Raw genomic sequence first — 21,110 nt, 5'->3', positions numbered from 1 at the left:
CCGCCGCCCCCCGGGGCAGAACATGGCGGCCGCTCCCCGCGCCGCCGCTAGAGGGTGCGGGTCAGCCGCGCACGGTACTTGCACGCCCAGCGGCCGCGGCTCCGTGCGGGAGGGGAAGGCGGCCATGGACAGGTTCTCGTGGACCACCGGGCTGCTGGAGCTGGGAGAGACGCTGGTGATCCAGCAGCGCGGCGTGCGCCTCAGCGACGGGGAGGAGAAGGTGACGGGAGCTGGAGCCGCTCCGCGCGCGGCCTGGCGGCGCGGCCGGGGCGGGGAGGAGGGTAAAGGACACGGCAGCGGGCCCTAGGCAAGGGGGGAAGGCAGGGCTGTGAGTGCGGGCCGTGTTGGGCGAGAGACGCGATGCAAAGTGTGTGAAGGGCTTGGGCTGCAGGCGGAGCATCGATCGGGGGGGTGGGAGGACGTTCTGTGCTAGGGTCTGGCAGGGTTTGTCTCTTTGGGGAGATTAAGGCGGAGTTGCAGGCTTCGAGGGGCTGTGCTGGTTGACAGCTCAACGCGAACCAGCAGTGTGCCCAGGTAGCCAAGAAGGCCAATGGCATCCTGGCCTGTATCAGCCATAGTGTGGGAAGCAGGACCAGGGCAAGGATTGTCCTCCTGTGCTCCCCACTGGTGAGGCCGCGCCCCGAATCCTGTGTTCAGTTCCGGGCCCCTTAGCTCCGAACAGACATCGACAGCTGGAGCGGAGCTGGGGAAGGGTCTGGAGCACAAGTCGTAGGGAGAGCAGCTGAAGGGGCTGGGATTGTTTAGCCTGGAGAAGAGCAGGCTCTGGGGGGACTTTACTGCTCTCTGCAGCTGCCTGAAAGAAGGGTGGAGCTAAGTCAGGGTCGGTCTTTTCTTCCAGGCAACAAGTGACAGGAAAAGAGGAAGTAACCTTACGCTGTGCTAGGGAAAGTTTAGATTGGCCATTAAAGAATTTCTTGACAGAAGGGGTTATTAGGCATTGGAATGGACTGCCCTGGGAGGTGGTGGAATCACCATCCTTGGAGCTGTTTGAGGAAGGACTGGACATGGCGCTCAAGGCCATGGTCTGGTTGACACGGGGATTTTGGGTCATAGGTTGGACCCGATGATCTCAGAGAACGTTTCCAACTTAATTCATTCTGAGAGAAAGGCCTTGGACAGTGTGTGTGACATGGGGTGAGGGTTGGGACCCCCACAGGGTGTGTGTAGGCAGTGTCACTGTGCTCAGGCTGTCACTCCTGTGTACGGCTGAGCTTTGGTGTGGTACAGGGCAGGACGCACAATTCACACTTGAGCCATCCTGGGTGCTGACATACCCTCTCCTCTTTTCTGACCCGTGCTGCTCATTGCTTCACTTCACTGTGGGACTGAATCTTGGTCTCTCCATTTTTCTACACCATGGTAATTGCATGCCCTCACAAAAAGCTGTGAACATGTGCCTCCGACTTTACAAGTAGGAAGCAATTTGCTAATGCAGATTTTTCAGGTACAGTTTTTGCTGTCTGATAAGTAAAGAGCTTTTCAACAGCAGCACAGATAGAAGCAATATTCCTGTGTGATAGGATGGAAGATTTCAGACTGTGTGCAGCATCTTTTTATTGGGTTGCTTTGCCTTTTTGCATAGCTTCTACCTTCTTTGTCAGCATACAGGGAATGTTCCACAGCCAATAGCCCTGTTTAAAATACATTTAGGAACTTTAATATATCTTGCAGATTATATGGCGGGAGGATCCCTCAGGATTTCTGGGGGGAAAGTTTATACATTTGAAGAAGGAAGTTGGTGTTTATCCATCAAATCCTTTTATACTATTTTTCTCCATTGTTTCCTAAACTTCATGTATTTTGTTTTCTGGAAAAAAGGGAGTGTTCTCAAAATACTGGCTTGTTAAATCTGATTGCTGTGTTGTGGTAAGGTGTAATGTTTCCAATACCAGTATTTATGTAACTTACTGGTTCAATGTGTTGTTCATCTGTTTTATTTTTCCTGCCCAGGTGAAATTTGATAGTGGAGTTTTACTGCTGAGCACACACAGACTGATCTGGAGGGATCAGAAGAATCATGTAAGTCCCAACCATTCAGTTGTACATTTCCTAATAAACAAGTAGCATGCAATGAAAAGCCTGTACACAGAGAGGGGATTATTCCTGCCTTTATGTGTGTTTTGTTTTACAAGTATAGTCCACTTTTTGGCTCTCAACAGAAAGGAGATTATGTAGTGTTCTTTCATCCAGTCCTGCTTTAATAAAATAATCATGCAGACATGAGGAGTGATAGGAATGTATCCTATAAATTTTTCTTTTCGACTGCACAGAAATAAAGGAGAAAAGAGCCTGGTGTCATGCACTAAAAAATACTGAGTTTGAAAAACTGAAATTGAATGTGTCAGGCAAATCATAATATGAAGTTCTCTCCTGTGCTCCTTGTCTAGTAAAGCCTTTTCTTTCTTGTTGGTTTCAAGTCCAAGCCCCATCATATATTGTGCTCCCACCATATAGTCCCGGACCATGATTTGATAACAGGATGTGTTTGGTGGTGGTGTTGTTTTGCACACATGTTGCCCTCCCAGCTGCCTGTTCCTGCCATGAGCCATCCTTTCAATCAGCCAGAACTTTTACTGCACTGCTGTGGACAGCTGGTCACCAGTTAAATGGCCCTGCCAGAACTACAGTGTGGTAACTGCAGTAAAGCTGCTGAATGCTTTGTGCCATCAACCACAGCCTGGGAGTGCAGGCTGGAAGTGGGAGAAAGAGACACAAACACATAAAGCTCTAAGCATAGACTGTGACAATGGACACCACTACACAGATGCAATTGGAGGAGAAGTCTTTCTCAGACCAGGCTGGATTATGCTTGTTTTCGACACAATAATTGATAATTTTAACCTTGGAAGTCAAAGTTTAGATGGAGCACGTTCAGATGACAGCTTTTCAAAAGCAAATTGTATTCCAGTGGAATTGCTTTTGTGCAAGGGCAGCTGAAGCACCTCTCACATTCAAAGGCTGACCCCTAGCAGATACCACATCCTTGCTTCAAAGCAGGGAGCTACTAAGAGCACTCTGAAGACAGTGTCACCAAGGATCTTCTTAATTTGGCAGAGTAGTATGATGTTTTCTTTAGGGATTCTTTGCTGGAACTGTAGGCCTGTTTTTAATACACATTTTTTCAAAATGTTTAAAGAGCTGTTACCCATGGTGGGTTTACTGTTACACATGTTGGGGCTTGATTGTCCAGACCAGGAGCTGCTCTGTATAAATTAACATGGGGCTTTTTTGCCCAGCCATCACATTATCACATGAGATAACGTGCTAAACTCTGTGTTAATCACCTTATATTTCTTCATCAGCATCACTTTTTGAGAGCTGAGCATGTACTACAGCAGCCACTCTGTCTAATCTTGTCACTTGGACTTTTTGCATGCTTGCAGTAACATTGGGCATTATGGCTTCATCAAGTCTTAGAAATCCATGCTCTCCTTTCCAACAAAAAGATTACATTGGTCTCTTTTCCCTGATTTTTCCATCTGCTCCTAGGCCATGTGATTTCTTGTATTCTTCCAAGGTCATTAAATTTGTTAAATCAGCAGAGGAAAACCTTGGAGAAGAAGAAAAATAATTTTATTTTAACTAATTTAACTCAGCAAAGATTCTGAAAAGCTCAGGCTTGATTAACACAAGGGGCAGAAATGTGGCCCGGAGATGGGCAAAAATTACCCCGTTCTGGTTGGGAGATGTAATTAACTTTGTTAGTGGCGTAAATAAAGCTGCTTAATTTTCAAGCTCTCAGTACTGAAACATGGGGAGCATGGTGCCCTTTTGTTGTCTTGGTAAGCTGTTGTCTAAGCTCAGCTGTGGTTTACCGTCAGACTTAGAAACCTTAGCTAGCTCACCTGGCAAAAATTTGTAGAGTCCCTTTCATTTTGTGTCAGCAATGTATAATACTTAATGGGGCACGTGTCATTAGGTTAACATATCTTACAGAAACAGACACTTGGGTCCTATAGCTGCTGTTCTTACATGCCATCTGCAGTTAAACAGTGTTTAAAAAAACAAAAAAAGGAATTCTGTAAAGTTTGTTACAATGCTAGATTTGTACAAATTTTTAAATATAAAATCATGCATAATGTGAGCATGAGGCATTGGAAAACAAAATTCAAATAAACACACAGCATATTTAACACATTTTTGGTTTTGTGTCCCTTCCTGTAGCATCTCTCATCAGGGAAGGGTGATTCTAAGTTCTTGTACTTAAAATTTGTTCATAACTTTCTATCTTGGAACTAAACTAATCAGTGACTTTGACAGTGCACATACTATGTATAGTTGAACTCTTTTTGTCATTTTCAAAACCTTTTTTTGAACGGAAGTATCATCTTGCCTATCTTTTAAAGTGTCCAGAAATTTGTGGCTGTTTTACAAACATTAGCTGTTTGTAATGGCTTTAAAAACTAGAGTCATAGAAGAGCCTAGGTAGCTTGTAAGAGTTTTTAGAAAAGGAAGTACAACCCAGGTTGTTTCCCAATAAGAGATTTACTGAATATTTGGAGTTCCTGCATGTATACTTCCCTGCTCTCAAATTTAATGGGTATTTAATTACTCCATACAAAGAGGAACAGTTTTGGTAGTTGGGATTGAGAGGGCCCTGTAACAGTGTCTATTGTAAACTGGTGCTAGAAGTGGCAGGTGGAAGAGAGAAGTTCAGAGGGGGAATGCAACCTGTGTTTCCTGCATTCTGTGTGACTTTCACTCCCCAAGGTGTTGGGTGGGAGATGATGTTCCTCAAAGGATGTTCACCAAAACAAGACCAGGCACCTTATTAGATGTTTTGAATCATTCCCATAGCAATTTCTGTCTCAAATGCATGTAGAAAGAGTTTAGCCTGGGATAGGTTAGTTTCCAATAGATGGATACAGCCTTGTTTCTTGCTCTTTGTTTGGTTTAAAGCACAGTCCAATAAATTTGTGGTGAGATGCATCAACTGCTGGATTAAGCACTCCTTCACTGTAGGATGGATGGAAAAATTCCTATTGCATTCAGACAATAGTGTAGATTTTAGATATTCAGCATTTAAAAAGAATGATTGGTTTGGATATTTTTTTAGCTCCCAAAGTAACATCAGTACGAAAATGTCAAGAACAGGTGAATATTGTACACCTGCAGAGATGAGGTGCAGTAGTGTGCAAATTTTAGTCTTTAAATTTTTACCTGAGACCCAAAGATTTGTTAAATCTCATAGTCCCTTCTATGAATCTAGCTTGAGGTTTTTAAAGTTGACACATTGACACTTAAATTTGTTGGGTTTTTTAATTAACTAGAACTCAGTTGTTAGGTTTTTGTGGGTTTTGTTGTTGTTGTTGTTGTTTTTCTACATATATTTCACTGTAATACATTGTTTCTGTTGCTACCATCATATTTGACATAGAGTGCTTCAGACAGCACCTGTAAATATCCATACTGTTTGTGAAATGGAGAAAGAGAACACTTGGGTTTAGAGAGTGAATAAACAGGATATGGTTTAATTCACCTGTGTTTGTGGTGTTTATTGCAGGAGTGCTGCATTGCTGTACCTCTGTCTCAGATTGTGTTTATTGAAGAGCAAGCAGCTGGGATAGGAAAGAGGTATGGCCATCCTCATTGTCTTTTTCAGATGGATCCTTTCACATGCATGTTATGTGAGATGCCCAATATTGTAGATTAATCCATAATAGGTTCCGTGTGCAATCTTAAGTTTCCATCCTGACAGTCACAAGGACCACTGAGGAAGGTCAAATGTGCAAGAGAGTCATGACTGATGTAATTTGTTAACTGTCATGTAATCACTACTGATGATTTTAGAGGTCCTTTCTGACATAAACAATTCTATGATTTTAAGTTTCTAAAGAGAGAAAAAATTTTGGCTGGAGAAATATATCCACAATTAACATCCGCTTGCAGCCTACAGTCAGACTGGCAAGGTAATATACTGGAGATGTTCAGAAGAAATCAGTTTATTCATTAATGCTGGAGAAGTAAGTAAAGACCAGTGCAAAGATTATCAGTAAAATGAGATGAGAATGGAGGACTTGCAGTCATGTTGTGATAGCAGTCGGTTAATTTTCCTAAAATCATGCTCTCCCAAGGTTTGTTTTGGTAGTGGGTGTCCTTTTAGACTGTTATTTTCATGCATGTTGGCTTTGAATATTGGTTTTAGATAAGTTCACACACAGCGTCCACAAGTGACATATAGAAGTCAAATAGGTTACACATAATATTGACACCTTTTGTTTTCCTGTGTCAAAGTTAGCTTTGACACAGGAAAAAACATATCTTGGCTTTTGACCTGCAATAACTAATGCCAAATTAAATTACAACTTGATAGTTTTTATCCTAACTAAAAGGTTTTTTTTAATTATTGCTTGAATTTTTAAATTTTTTTATGTTCATTTCTAAAGGATTGATGGTAGGTACATTTTAAATTTGTAAAATGTTTTCGCTTTAGAGGCTGTTATAGTTTTTATGTTGTAGTTTTTAAGATCTACTTCATCAAAATATTTAAATGTTGATGCATAAATATAAGCATTCTTTGATGATCTTTAGCTCTTATGTGAGATAGTTAATAGAGATTTTGATGAAATGGTTAACTTTGATGCAGAAATAGTTTATTTATAATATTTATAAATATTACAGAAATATCTTCTCTTTCCTTCTCCATAGTGCCAAAATAGTAGTTCATCTTCATCCTGCTTCTTCAAACAAAGAGCCTGGTCCATTTCAAAGCAGCAAATATTCCTATGTCAAGCTTTCTTTCAAGGAACACGGGCAGATTGAGGTAAGTTTGTACCATGGATGCCAAGCACAATCAGGTCTTTGGACATGCTTTTCTCCTCTTGCTGTGTTAGTGATAATTTCCCATGATCTTTCCATGTTTACTTTTGAGGTGGAGCTTTTTCAATACATCCTTTTGGGACACAAACACTATGAGCCTCCCATGTTCTATACTGTCATTAAATACTGCACATAGAGTTCCAGAAATGTCAAGAGGCATTACTGGGCTAGTCCTTATTTTAGGGTGTTTAGTATAATCGTATATTTCCTTTGCTAATCTATTAAATTGAACACGGGATTTTCCAAAATGACATCTCTGAAATCTGTTAAATGTTTAACAGAGTAAAAGATATTTCTTTTTACCTAACCCTCTATTAAATAGGCATCATACAACTTACTACTAATTTTCTCTCTAATTTTATTGTTGAAACACCTTTTCTTTCCTCAGAACTTTTGTTCATTTTACACTGTATAATTTTTTTTTAACCTATACTAAATCCCAAAGGCTTTGAGCATTCTAAGAAAAATTTAATATATTCTTAAAAGAAAGCTCATCCTAAAAACCTAAGAAATTGCACTCTGTAAAGAAATTTCACAGTGGAAGATCCTCATTTGACGAGACTGAGAACTTTAACTTTGTGCTGTGGAAAAAGCTGTGCCCGTTCACTGCAGAAAATAAGATTTGCAACTCAAATTAGTTAGAAATGTCTTAAAAATGCATGTGCTTGATCAAACTCACTTTTATTTCTTTGTAAGCAGTTTTCAGATTATGATGATTGTAGGTTTATGCATAGTATAAATGTGTGTTTTTCGCAATCATAATCATATTTATTTTAATGTTGTGTCTGAAAATCAAACTTACTCTGCTTACTGATTGCCTAGGACATCAATTAAACCCCAGCCTTTCTTTATGACTTCAGAATGCTTTTCTGTGAACCTGAACAATGAAAAGGGTGGAATAGATTTTCTTTCTGTATATTGGTCAGTGGGACACACTTAGTGTTACCTAATGCCACCTTCTGGTATTAGCAATAAACAAATTGGTGTAATTGATCTCTGTGGTTGTTTTTATATTGTTGAATTAGCAGATCAATAGCAATTGGATTGCTCAGCTTTCCTTCCTTTAAAAACATGCCTTTGAGTATACCTCAACATTTAACATGGCTTGGGACATTTCGAATATCTGAAGAAATATTTTACAATGGAAGTACTTAGTGACTGCATGGCTCCTCTTCTAATATGAATGCTTTCAAAGGCTGGACATTAAGAATTTCCATATAATGAGTTGTGTAGGTGTTATCATGTTTTGTCCCCATACATTGTGAAGTTCATTTCATCACCAAGATGCTAAAAATACACAGAGGTACTCTGCACAGTTCATGAAATGTCTGTTGTCACTAATTTAATGTCTGTTGTCACTAATTTAATGTTTGCAGTTCTACAGACGATTATCAGAAGAAATCACACAAAGGAGATGGGAGAGCATGCCCACTGGTCAGGCCATGCAAGTTAACAAGGATTCACAGGTATGTGCAGAGCTTCTGAGCAGGATCTGTGTGTCATCTCTTACTGTCACTTCTTGCCACCCCCATATAACACATCCAGCATGTGACTCTAACCAGCATCATGGGCCTGTGCAGGAATTCAGCTTTTGTTTGCCTGTTTTTTCACTGGCGTAAATTAGTTTGTCCTTTGCATTTTTCACCTGATAGAACACAGTCGCCTCTCTTTCTTGAGTATGCTTAGATAATGAGCTCCTTTTTTTTTTGTTTGTTTTAGTTAGACACAAACACACATAATTGTGAAAATTCAATATTTATTTGCGCATACTTTTATTCAGCATGTGAGGTCCAATGAAGCTGGAAATTTTTTTGTCTTTATTGTGATTTCTGGTTTATTTTTTTGTGGCAAATATGTAACATGTGACTTTATATAACTCTTTGAAACCAATATATATTTGATTTAAATGTGTATTCTAAATTGACAGTTGTTAAGGAGAATGTCATATGTTAAATAAGGTTTATCTGCCTACATACTTCTAAGTTATTAACACTGATAAATGTGTAGGTGTTGTTTCTATATATTAATGTGCTGAATATATGAATATATAGTATTGTATGAGTGAAATAGGATGATTTAAAGATTGTTCAATGTGAAATTATGTATGTCCCCTGTGGTAAATGTAGTACCTATAGGGACAGCTGCATTTGGAGTAATGCATGAAGAATCTAATCAAAATGCCATACCACTACTTAAGTCTTAGCAACTCTTTAACACCAATGCTAAGCTTTGCAGTCAGAGGTGAGAGGCCTGGCACTGCTGCCACTTAGGTACCAGCCTTTCTAGAACACATTTGGCATCTGGTAAAAGTTTCACCATCACCCACATTCTAATACCTCTGAGGAAGGTAAATGAGACTGTACTTAGCATTATGTTTCTATGTTTCTGTTTCTTCAGACTGGATTTCTTGAAGTAGTACATTCAGGCATTTCCACAGCTCTAGTATGGATGTTCACATGGACTTCAGAGGCTAGAATTGAGATGAGCTGCAATACTTAGTCTGGATATTAAGCCATATTAATAGCTTCAAATATACTATCAATATCATTACTTGTCTAGTAGAGCAAATTCATACATGGTTCACATTTCTTATTTTTTAACAATGATTTTGAAAATTACTGTCAAGAAATGCATGAAATATTGTATCAATGATATCTGCTGTTTGGGGGAATATTTCTGGTCCTCTAATTTTCACAGTGAGGCAAATGAGAAAACTTGGCATTTCCTATTTTGACTCTTTCCTTGTTGTTTTTTTTTTTGTTTGTTTTTTTTTGTTTGGTTTGTTTTGGTTTTTTTTGTTTGTTTGTTTTGGTTTTTTGTTGTTTTTTTTTTTTTAGGCAGGAAGAATAAGGGCTGTAGGAATTGTAGGTATTGAAAGGAAATTAGAAGAAAAAAGAAAAGAGACTGACAAAAACATTTCCGAGGTAGGTACTTTTGAAGTTTCAAGGTCAACCACCTGCCTGAGCTATTTACATTCATTCACACTTTCTTTTAGAGACAGCTGAGACTATTTAGTGTTCTTGTTGAGAAATCTGAATTTATTAAGAGTGTACAGTTATTTATTTCATTTAACTTGCTTGCCAATATATGTAAAGGTTCTTCATTTAAACAATTCCTTTCAAGAAGATTGTTCTTTGAAACCAACAGTGTGTATTTATTAAACTAATTTTGGTTTCAATTAAAAATTTAATATATATTAAGCAGAATATGCTGATCCAAGTGTCTGCACATAACTGTGATGAAGCTAGATTTTCCTCTTATAGTCAGGTTTTTAGATGTTACATTTAGGCTTATAATTACAATGGTTTGCAGTCCAGGCATCGACAAGCTGTTCTAAGTACTTTTAAAATACCTGGCCTAGATGGAGATCATTCTTTTCCATAGAACCAGCACAATAGTTGAATTCCAGATATCAATACTAATGGACAGCAGAGGCATTTAATTTCTTCATATATACCTGAGAGCAATACCTTCAGAAATAGTCTGATTCTGTCTTGGTAGTAGAGATTAATACAAAAGTATTCATAAACTACGTGCAGCATATTTGTTCTTGTGGCAAAGCTTTATGGGATTCAGCGTGCCACAAGAAAAAGGCATTCCCTTCTCTAATACTTATGAAAATTAGAATGCCTTTGCAGGCCACGTGCTGTTTCAGACGCTGGGAGCATTAAACTTTCTTGGTTTCTGTCTGTGAGGAATGTACTGAATGAAGTTTTGTGTGTAGTTCAAAAGGTATTGTGGTTACATGCGTGGGTATATAGTTCAAAAGGCATTGTCTGCATATTTTTTCCTTTAGTAGCTTTGTCTGAGAGTAAAAGAAATCCATTTATACATGTTGTGTGAGCAGAGGAAAACCATGACTTGTAAAATCCTGCCTTCCTCCAGCTTTAAATATTATAAATGACTTAATTTAAAAAATGGTGCCCTGGCTTCCAGGAAAAGGCTTCCTGCATCTGCTGTTCAGTGCTGATAAGAATCCAGTTCTTTAGCCTTTTGTTTATCTGAGGAAGTTCCTGTTAGGTGTGTGCACATTCCCCTTTGTTTCCAGGCCTGCCCTGGGTGAGTCAGGCAGAGGAGGAGTTAGACACAGCATACTGTTTATTTAGCTAAATCAGGGGTTCTTTTGATGAATGTTGTTTTCATGCAGGTATAGAGATTAGAAACAAGCTGGGAAAAGCCCTGTCAGAAAACTTATTGTTGATATCATATACAAGTAGAGTAGCAGGACTTTGATTTACACTAGAGATTGGGAAATCTATTGTAAATTATTCAGTTTGGCAGATTAGGGAGTAAGAAGAAGTATTCCAAATAGAAGCTTTTGTTTTCTTAGTGGTAAATTATTGTTATATAGTGACATATTTTCTTTTCTCCCTGTGGACTACCTAATTTTGGATATCTAACTCAGGTACCAAGTGTTAGGGGGCTAAACTTGTCCAGTCAGTAGAGAAACCCTGGCACTATCAGGAGGTGAAAAGCAAACCTTGTCTCTTTCTAGAGGCATCTCCTTTTGGTCTTTGCATGTTGAATCTCTGACCAATAAGCTTCTACATAAGGCACCTAAAAGTATATGGGAACAATGGGGTCTTCCTGCAAAAACCCTGCTAAAGCGTGTCTTTCTAGTGGGGGATTAGTCAGAGTAAGGCAGAAATGACATAGAGGCAGTGGCTAGAAGCTGTAGGCAAGATGTCTCTCTGGCTATTTGACAGTGTAACTGAACCTACTTTACTTGAGGCTGGAGGGCTTTGGGGCTGCTGTCAGGCAAACCTTAGATTAAAAGGTTCAGGAATTTTTCTCATACCAAAAAAAGGTTTTTTGAAAAGGTTGATCATCTGGACATGCTGTCATGTATTTGAGAGTAGTGAGGAGGCTGAATGAATGTGTGCTGATGAGGGTGGGAGAAAAGAGAGTTGCTTTATAATACAGTTCCATTAATGGAGTTGCTAGCTCCCTTTTTTTTTAACATGATTTTTTTTAATGCTAGTTTATAATTACTAAAAGTTTGGAATTTCAGTAAACCTTCAGCTGTTTTTAAAGTATGTTTTATTTAAGCCTAAAAACCCTTTGTGGGTTGTTAGAGAGTTGTTGTATTTGAGACCATAGCATTTTATTGGAGTACTTAAATGACGAGATGTTGCCACATGTTTCCGAGGTTTTGTCCCTCAGATATCCTCTTTCTTGCTCATTTGAAATGAGTGTTTCTTACTAATTGAGTAACATTCACTGATTAAAGTTGTCTTGTCAGGAGGAGTACCATCTGTAGCTTTACAGCTGTCTTGTAGCTGGCCAGAAACAACAGATCTCCTTGAGTGATGGTTAATTGTTGGAATAAACCTTCCCCCACCTTACAGAGAGCATAATAAATCTGGAGAGTTTAATCTTTTCTTCAACTCAGCATCTTATTGTCCCTTCCTATCACATGGACATCATAAATCATACTGAAATTCTGTTCATATACTGGAAAAGTATGTGATTGTTTGATTCTCTCCTTTGTTGTTTTTTTCAATTATAAGATATGCTATAAAACAGTTGTATGAACAAATAAGGTGTGGTATCTCCTTTTGTAACATACTCATCTAAAGGGGCAGCAGCTCTTATGAATACCTTGGGTAGGTGGACAAAAGCTGTGTCCATAAAACTGAATGATGTAATTATACTGATCTGCATTGTCTCCTTTTCATTTCAGGCTTTTGAGGACCTTAGCAAACTAATGGAGAAGGTATGGATGAATGGCATGTGTCACTTGGCCAAGTAGACTTAGGCTTGTTTTCTCAGTTTTAAGCACACTTTTTTCTCTTGTGCTGGAAGTTGACTCATCTGTGTATGTTTCTTGATAGGCTAAGGAAATGGTGGAATTATCCAAGTCAATAGCCAACAAGATTAAAGAAAAACAAGGTGACATCACTGAGGATGAGGTAAATTAATTTAGTTTTTAAATTCTACAAAAATGTTCCTATGAAAAGCAAAAAGCTATCTGTTTAATAATGTAGTGTTAATAAAAACCCTTGCTGGTTGATTTTGTTGTGTTTAGTCCCTTATACTTGGTGTAGAGTTTACTTGCTTAGTGTTAATTTTTCTTTTAACCCTTCTTAAAAGCAATGATTTAGCTGCTTTTGTATAAATTTTTCTCTTTCTTTACCTGTGCTGGTCAAAAATAAATAGTGCAAAGTTTTGCTTTCTCTTTGCCTAGTAATTAACTTTATTTGTAGTAAACTGAGGGATTTATTCACCAAAATATTGTTATAGTAATAAAATCAAAGATTTTTAAAAACCAGAATCACTCATTAGCTGATGTACTTTTAAATGTATTTGTTTGTTTGCTTGTTCAGACCATTAGGTTCAAGTCCTACCTACTGAGTATGGGTATAGCTAATCCAGTTACGAGGGAAACGTATGGATCTGGTACACAGTACCACATGCAACTGGCAAAGCAACTAGCTGGAATCCTGCAGACACCCTTAGAGGTAAATCACCACATCTTACACCAGCATTTTCCATGTGTTGCTGAATTTTGATGTAAGTGTGTTTTGGCTGTAGTAGTCTGCCTCTTTTTAAAGCAGATTTAGCAGCACAGCCTCCTATTCAATGTTAATGGGAGGAATATATATTGCCTTTTTGAATAAAAAAGTTCAGTATGAATTTTTCTTTGGACTAATGGCATCAACTTCTGATTTGCAAAATGTTGATGAGATTTAGAAAATTATTCAAGTGGTCTTTCTTGTATTTGAATAGCTCTGTATTCATCCCTTGCTGCAGAATATTTCATTTTTTTAAAGAAAGAGTGAAATGACACTGACTGAAAATAAAAGTAATGAATCTTTTTAAACTGCCTAAAATTTATATATTTTGCAAATATAGGACAGAATTATTAAATAGATTACCAGCCCATAGTAGTATCTCCTGTTTTAATTTATCTCAAGATATTATAGATTACAGGTTTCTCACCAAACAGTTAAATTTCATATTGCAACTTATAAGGCTATGTTCTTCCTAAAAAGCATATATACTACAGTATTTTTGTGAAAGGTACGTGCTACCTACTGTGATCAGAATGGAAAACTGAGTTTTTTTGAAAAGTAAAAACAGTAAACTGACTGATAGATTTAATATATTGAAATTCCTTGTTCCTATGATTTATTCTCTGGCTTAAAATCAAAGTAATTCATGGTCCTTGGGTGTAGTGTCACTATTTTGCATTTTAAAATGATTAGTGAAAGGTACAACATGCCTCTTTAGTTTTTTTTCCAGTGGGGCCCATCATTTAGCCCTTCTGTTTTACCTGTTTAATCAGCACCTGCAAGTAGAGATGATGAGGTTCCTGGGCTGTTTCTCTCACCAGTCTTGTGCTCGTTAACACAGGAGCGAGGGGGGATCATGTCTCTGACAGAAGTGTACTGCCTGGTGAATCGTGCTCGAGGGCTGGAGGTGAGACACTGCTCTGGGTCACAGTGTTAGAACAGGACTTCAGTCATAAGGACATTAAAGGGTAAAAATGTTCCCTACCAATGGCTCATTCTACTTGTCTACAACACAATGTGATCAGCTCTTTATTAAAATTAGAGGGGTTTTACCTTTCTCCTTCTCATTTTTCTTTATAATACTTATGTATCCTTTACAAGTAGTAATAACATATGCTGCTTTTTATGATACCCTGTAAAAGGGGAAATCCATACTTATCTGGAAAAAACCCTTAAAGGTCAGAGACTACTAAAGAATGGTGAATGTTCTGGGAATTTTTTTTAACAAAATACAGCAATTCTTTCTGTGAACAAGGCAAGGAAGATTATTATAGAATACATAGTAAGGGAACAGAAAGGAGCATAGAAGCCAAGAAAATAGACTGCACAACAGAAAGGAAAAAGAATTAACAATAAGTGTAGCCTGGTGTATTTTTTAGCTTCAGCTACTAAAACTTTGTTTTGATGTTACACTATACACCTGAAATGCAAGCTGTAAATAAATATGTTTTACTATTTTAATAGTTGCTGTCACCAGAAGATTTAGTAAATGCCTGTAAAATGCTGGAATCACTGAAATTACCACTAAGGTAAGAGCTTTACAGATTTATTTATAAAGCATGGCACTCACAGGTCAGACCATGATGATTAATTTTTACTTGAAGTAGAATTTTTTTGTGGTTGCTGTGGGTATTTTAACAAAGTCATTATTTGCTTAAAGGATGCTGCCATATGCACCAACATCCACTCTACATTAAAACATTAATTTTTGGCTAGGAAGATGTTATTTTTTCACTTAGAATTTTTTCAGACTGGAAAAGGGTTTAACCAAGACCAGACATATGCCCTGCTCTTTTCTGTCTCTTCAGATTTTGAATATGCTGTTAAGCTTAAGTTCATCTTAGAGAGCTTGCTTGGGTTTGGGGGGATTTTTTTCCCCTTTTGTAAAGTGGTTATAGATGTGGATGCATTAGAAATGTTACCATAAGCAATGTGCACTTTGCCTCTCTTTTTTGATTTTAGGCTTCGGATATTTGATAGTGGTGTGATGGTGATTGAACTCCAGTCTCATAACGAAGAGGAAATGGTAGCTGCTGCTTTAGAGACAGTAAGTGTACTTCATTTCCTTCAGTGTTCTGACCATGCTAGGGAAATTTAAACACATTAGGTAAAAAACTTGAGGTATGGGATTTCCTCTTGAGGTTTCAAATACAAAGCATTCCGCTCCGTATCTTCTAAAAGAAATATTTAAATAGCACTCCTCAACTTCAAAGTTCTGTGCAGGCAATAATCTTAGTCACAACTTTCTCTTTAAGGAATAAATCACTTTTCTATCTCTTTTCAAACTTCATTAACCTTCAGCCTTCCTCCAAATCTTTTCCACTGTAGACTGAAATTCATGGCATTTATTGAGCACCTAATTAAACAGAAGTGGACTTCAGACACTGTACTGCTTGAAGGCAGTGGAAACAGCTCTTAAATGTTGATGTAGGTAGTTGTTTGGTTTGGGTTTATTTCATAGAGCAGTACCAAGTATGTGTACCAAGTTTGCTGCTGTGAAGAGCACTCAGTTGGAGAGTAGTGTGTATAGAATTAAGCCAGCCTCATCAGGTAAAATAATAGTATGAATTGCTCAGTGTCATAAACCTTTGTGGTTGTGCTGCCTCTGGACACTTTACAGTCCTGTTACCCCATAATTTGTTACATTTTTCCATGTCTTTCTGAGTGGAATGTAATTTTTTGATTTTCATACATTTGAGAAAAGGCTGATCCAGTGTATCCAAAGTTAAAGAGGAGGCAGTTGAGAAAAAGTAGAGCTATCACAGACACCTCCTCACTTGACACAAGGTAGACTGCTCAGTGTTTTGCATGATTGTCACCATAAAGCTTTTGTTCACAGAAAGACTTTTAGATAAAAGAAATAGATAAGAGAAATGTTTACAGTGATTTAAAAGACTCCATTCTAAATTAACAACATTAAAATGCTTAAATTTTTCACTATACATTAATATTTTCAGTTTATTTTCTTAAATGTGTAGAAAAATACTAAGACCATTTTAGGGCTTTTTTTTTCTCATTATTTTTGGTTTCTAATGATTTTTTTTGTCTTCAGTAAGAGTGCTTATGTCTTTGAAAAGAAAAACCTTTCTTGGTAACAAAGGAAATCAACTGCAAAAAGTAGCAGATGGTGGATTTATTACCAACTTATTACCAAGTTGGATTTATTACCAACTTTTTTCTGTTATTTCATAACATGAAACTTTGGCTCCATAGAAGAATGGAAGGGAGAGGCTTCAACTGAGGAAGACTACTTGTATGGAAAAGGGAAGATCAGACTTGTGGCCAAAAGCACCCATAATTTAATGTTACTGCACATTATGCATTAAGTTCTGAGATGTGAAAGGAAGCCATAGGGTTTCAGGCAGGAGAGGGATGTGGTTTTGAATGGCTGGTGAAGACAGGAAATGACACGGACATCAAAGGAATCCAGCATCACCCTTGATGAGCGTAGTGGTTTGGGGAGGAAAGATAATTAATCACCAATTGTATAGCTGACATCCATTACTCAGATTTGATCTCTTAGCCTCCAAAAATCTCATGTTATGTCTGATTTAATCTGAGTTTCTGTAAAAGGACTACTGCTGAGAATGATGCAAAATAGACCCCTCCCCACCCAGTTATGTGGGAAGCAGGAAATGGCAACTACATCCGGATTTACAACTTTGCTTGAATCTAAAGCAATGAAGAAATAGAAGGATAATTAATTTTTAAGGAATAAACATGTTTATCTGGGAAATTCAAGGCAATAATAAATCTAGACTTCATATGTAGTATTTATATGGTATTTTGAACGTCCACATGTCCAACGTGTGTGAGAAGGCTTAATTTTATTAAGTATCATGATTGAGACAAAAGGGCCAAAGTTTTGAGTCCCAAAAATGAACTTGTCTTTTATGTCAGCTGAATGTGATGCTGGCTTTTAGTTACTCCTTTAGTATGTCATAATGTCATGTGAAGCCCTAAGGTTTGGGGATTTTCCTCTAGGCAGTGGGTGTATTTTAAATGCCATAAAACTCAAATTCTTCTCTTCCACCTGAGATGAGATGAGATGAGATATTTCTACACTGATGACCTGCCCTCAACAGGCCTCTTATTTCTTTGTCTAGGCTTCAGTATTTGCAGAATCACTTAGGATAGTTCTGCTGTGTAAATACTGATGGAGACTGTATTCTGCTGTCTGAGCTATTCTGATTTTTCAGTTCATTTGATTCCAAGGCATCTTTTAAAAAAATTCCAAAGGAATGGGTACCATGTGATTTTTTTACAGATTTAACTCTTTTCTCTCTTGCTTTTTTATACTTAGCAATTTTCCCAGGACACTGAAGAGATTATTTAATTTTTAAGAGGAAATAATCATAATTAGTTGTACTTTTAAAAAAGCAAACAAATTAATTCTCTTCTCAAGGGATTTTCTACCAATTTATCACTTCATAAGGTTAGACCTGATTCAGTAGCTGAAAGAACTTTGTTGTTCTTCTAATGCCATGGTTTGTTTATTTGTGTATTTGTTTTTTTGATAGGTATCTGAAAAGGGTTCTCTCACAGCTGATGAGTTTGCTAAGCTAGTGGGGATGTCTGTTCTCTTAGCCAAAGAAAGGTAGGTAATAATTGTTGTGTTTAATACTTTAGTTACCATGTTGTCCTCAAGTAATACAGGACATCTTCTTTTGCTTTTTCTAGGCTGCTTCTTGCTGAAAAGATGGGCCATCTTTGCAGAGATGATTCAGTGGAAGGCTTGAGATTCTACCCAAATTTATTTCTGACACAAAGCTAATAGCATTTGTGTACAATTTGTTATGTAATAATTGAACAAGAGAGCAGAATCCTTCCAAGAACTGACTTTAAAATTCTTATTTCGTTAGTCAACTGCAAGAGACATGAACATTGCAATGCTTTTACAGTTCTCAGGTATTTCAAGTGCTGAATTGTCTTACGTGGAACTGAAAGGAAATAGAAATCACAAAGTCAGAAGCATGTCTATTGTCTCAAGACAACTCACTCATTTTTCAAGTTTTATTTATGTGCTGTGTAGTTTATTTCAAGAGAAGATTCCACACCAGTGAAAGTGGAGAGAATATCGCTGCAGAGTGCTGTGAGGGTCAGCACCCAGAAGCCAGGTTACTGCATACTCCAACTCCAGTTTGCTTATGTCTGGAGCAACAAAGCAGACAGATGTATCCACAGTGATAAGAAACGGGACTCTGGTGTGTACTGAGGTATAAGGAACAAACTAGTGTAGAATAATCCCTTCTCCCAGAAGTGATTAACAGTTTTCTAAGGGAGGATCTTGGGGATCTAGAATTTGAGACAGAAAGAATCTGCTGCAAGAGAGATTATTGTATGTCAGGCGAATCTAGAAATTACCATGTTTATTTTGTCGTGTCTTACACTAATGTCTCAGATAGAAACATTGTTAGTGCAGACTTCCTCCCTTCTCTTTCCTTGCCATCTTCCTTCCTGTCCATTTATGTTGCACTTTGGGTGCCCCTTCTCTGTCCTTTCTGTAGCAGAGTGGAGCAGCCTCCTGTTACTTTACCAGACTCTGTGCTTTAATGTGCTTGTGTTTTATCTTGTACTTCTAACAAAAGATCATTTGTTTGTTTCATCAGCCTATTACATGTTTTGGGGAAACAGTTCATTTGCTTTCTTCTCATATGTGAAAATTAATATGCTTTCTATATTGAAGGGAGGAAGAAGACTATCACCCTGTGTTTAATAATCACAAGGTATCATTGTTTGGTATTCTTCACCCTGTGTTCACACTGAATGCAATATAATAGCCTCGGTTTTCATAACTCCAGTGGAGTTGCTACACTACTTGAAGATCTGTCATGATAAAAACAGTTAAGTGGATGTTTATGATCCACATTACCTGAATCTTTGGCATTTTGAAGTGACTATTTTTAATAAATAAAGTTAATTTAAGGTATGGGCAAGGACATCATATAGGTAACTACACTGTGGTTGTGATGACCAGATCAATATTACAAGAAAGGGCAAAAAGGCTTTTAATATGAGCCTGAAGATATTTTCAGAACTATTTCAGTGTTACCACAGCATGAGTTAAGGCATGAGTTAAGGTCCTGCCAATAGTTCAGTGCAGAGATTCCTACAGTGATCATGCCTGTGGCTTGTAGGATGTCCTTTATATCCAGGGGATTAGTAAGAGGATCCATCCTCTTACTCTTGTCACAAGCAAACTTTCATGCAGTGCTTTCTTTAAGGCAGCTTTCCTCTGCTCCACAAGGGTGCTAAAACTTTTCTCTTTGACATGGCTGAAGGAACCAGTTCCACACTATTATTACAGTTTAGTTACCTGGCGTCATCTCTTCAGGAGCCTTACAGTTGCTGCTTTCCTTCATCCTCCCCACAACCCAAAGGAGAGATCCATGCCAAGTACACTGAGCACCACATATCTAAGGAGGGACTGAAAAGTGAGAAATTTGGAAGCAAAAAGCTGTTTTGTGACAACTGTCTCTTTTGCCCAATAAAAGCCTGTCATGGAAGGCCAGTGGTTTGTGGGCCTGAACCTCTCCCCACAAGGGGGCACGTCGTGTGCAGGAAGAGCAAAACCTGAGAGGAAATGCCTAGTGTAAACTGCCAGCCTCTGTTCCTCCAACCCTGAGTGTTTCATTATCTTAATTAAGCAATAATAATACAGCCTGTTTAGAATAATGGTACCTTCTCAAGCTTTTCTTTTCCAAGATGTTTCTTTGACTTTGTTTTTCTTCCAGACAAAAAGGCTAGAGGGGAAATTGTATTGCTGGTTTAGAATTTAAGCAGACACATGAGAAAATGGCTACTAGAAAGTAAGAAAAATTAAAACATTTTCTTAAACAGATTGTTCTGTTGAGTTTTTTTTTTCCCTCTGAATGTTTTAAATGCTTTAAAATGCTTTACACGTTAAAATCTTGTGGTTCCACCAGGCAGGTTTTTGAAGCACATCCTATTTTTACTGTCTCACTTTGTAACTAAAAGGGTACAATATAGTTTTGATTTAAAGGGCAGAATTAAATGTAATTAGAAGGCCTTGCTTATGTTGCTGAGTAGCCTGTTACCCATCTCAGCCAGAACAGTCAAACTGTAGGTGTCTACACAAGCACTGCTTTCATGAGATCATATTAATTTAATACAAAAGGTACATATATGAACCTTTCCTGTTTTGATTATTCCTAGGATATTTGTATCATGATATATGACAATTTTGCCAGGGCTGCCTACACAAATAGTACTTGTCTTTTTATGGAGCAGTCTTAAATGATGATGTTTTTCATTTGAAACATGGGCCTTTTTATGTCTCAGACAGGAAAACACTCCTCAGGAATCTGTACATCTTTTCCGTTTCTCCTTTGCCTTTGTTTTCAGGAAAATTACATACAGCCTATGGAAACATAGATCTAATCTGGACCATATTTCTGAAATGCAAATCTTTTTTCTTCTGAAAAGTGTATCGATGTGCATTTGGGAGTCCTCAGAAATGTATCTTTCATAATCACTTATGGGTGCATATTGATTAGCTCAGTTCTTGTAACAGGACTTCCATGGTTTGTCCGAAGAGCCTGACTGTGCTTCTAAAATTAGTGCAAGTATTGTCCCTGAATTCATGAGTACAGCAGTGGGAGACAGTAGGAGCCTGTTGCCAACAGCAGAGGTTCCTGCTTCCTGAAGCCTGGGAGACACTTATTTACAACTGGACAGGTCTTTTTGAGCTGCCTTTTCAGTAAGTATTCTCAATTATTTGTGGATTTGATAAGA

The 21,110-nt window shown here is 38.0% G+C and overlaps 1 protein-coding gene across 1 annotated transcript; it reads left to right on the top strand.

Annotated features, from left to right (window-relative positions):
* Nucleotides 1-8: 8 nt before the first annotated feature.
* On the top strand, nt 9-20,196 carry VPS36 (vacuolar protein sorting 36 homolog). The gene is made up of 14 exons (XM_071448323.1): nt 9-220; nt 1,972-2,040; nt 5,525-5,595; nt 6,670-6,784; nt 8,217-8,306; nt 9,678-9,764; nt 12,524-12,556; nt 12,675-12,752; nt 13,167-13,301; nt 14,197-14,262; nt 14,820-14,884; nt 15,318-15,402; nt 17,876-17,952; nt 18,036-20,196. Exons 1-14 carry the CDS (start codon nt 23-25, stop codon nt 18,127-18,129), a joined length of 1,263 nt encoding a protein of 420 aa, XP_071304424.1. The 5' UTR covers nt 9-22; the 3' UTR covers nt 18,130-20,196.
* Nucleotides 20,197-21,110: the final 914 nt, after the last annotated feature.

This window comes from Agelaius tricolor, unplaced genomic scaffold (genome assembly GCF_023055355.1).
Source record: "Agelaius tricolor isolate 1412-34295 unplaced genomic scaffold, bAgeTri1.0.p SCAF_26, whole genome shotgun sequence".
Classification (NCBI taxonomy): domain Eukaryota; kingdom Metazoa; phylum Chordata; class Aves; order Passeriformes; family Icteridae; genus Agelaius; species Agelaius tricolor.
The sequence above is the reverse complement of the archived record's forward strand: the minus strand, read 5'-3'. Positions and strand labels throughout refer to the sequence as shown.

Excerpts from the sequence above, each read along its gene's own strand:
- VPS36 (XM_071448323.1), top strand. The coding sequence starts at position 23 with ATGGCGGCCGCTCCCCGCGCCGCCGCTAGAGGGTGCGGGTCAGCCGCG. Across the intron at positions 14,263-14,819 it reads ATCGTGCTCGAGGGCTGGAG|TTGCTGTCACCAGAAGATTT; the intron begins GTGAGACACTGC and ends CTATTTTAATAG. Across the intron at positions 14,885-15,317 it reads TCACTGAAATTACCACTAAG|GCTTCGGATATTTGATAGTG; the intron begins GTAAGAGCTTTA and ends TTTTGATTTTAG.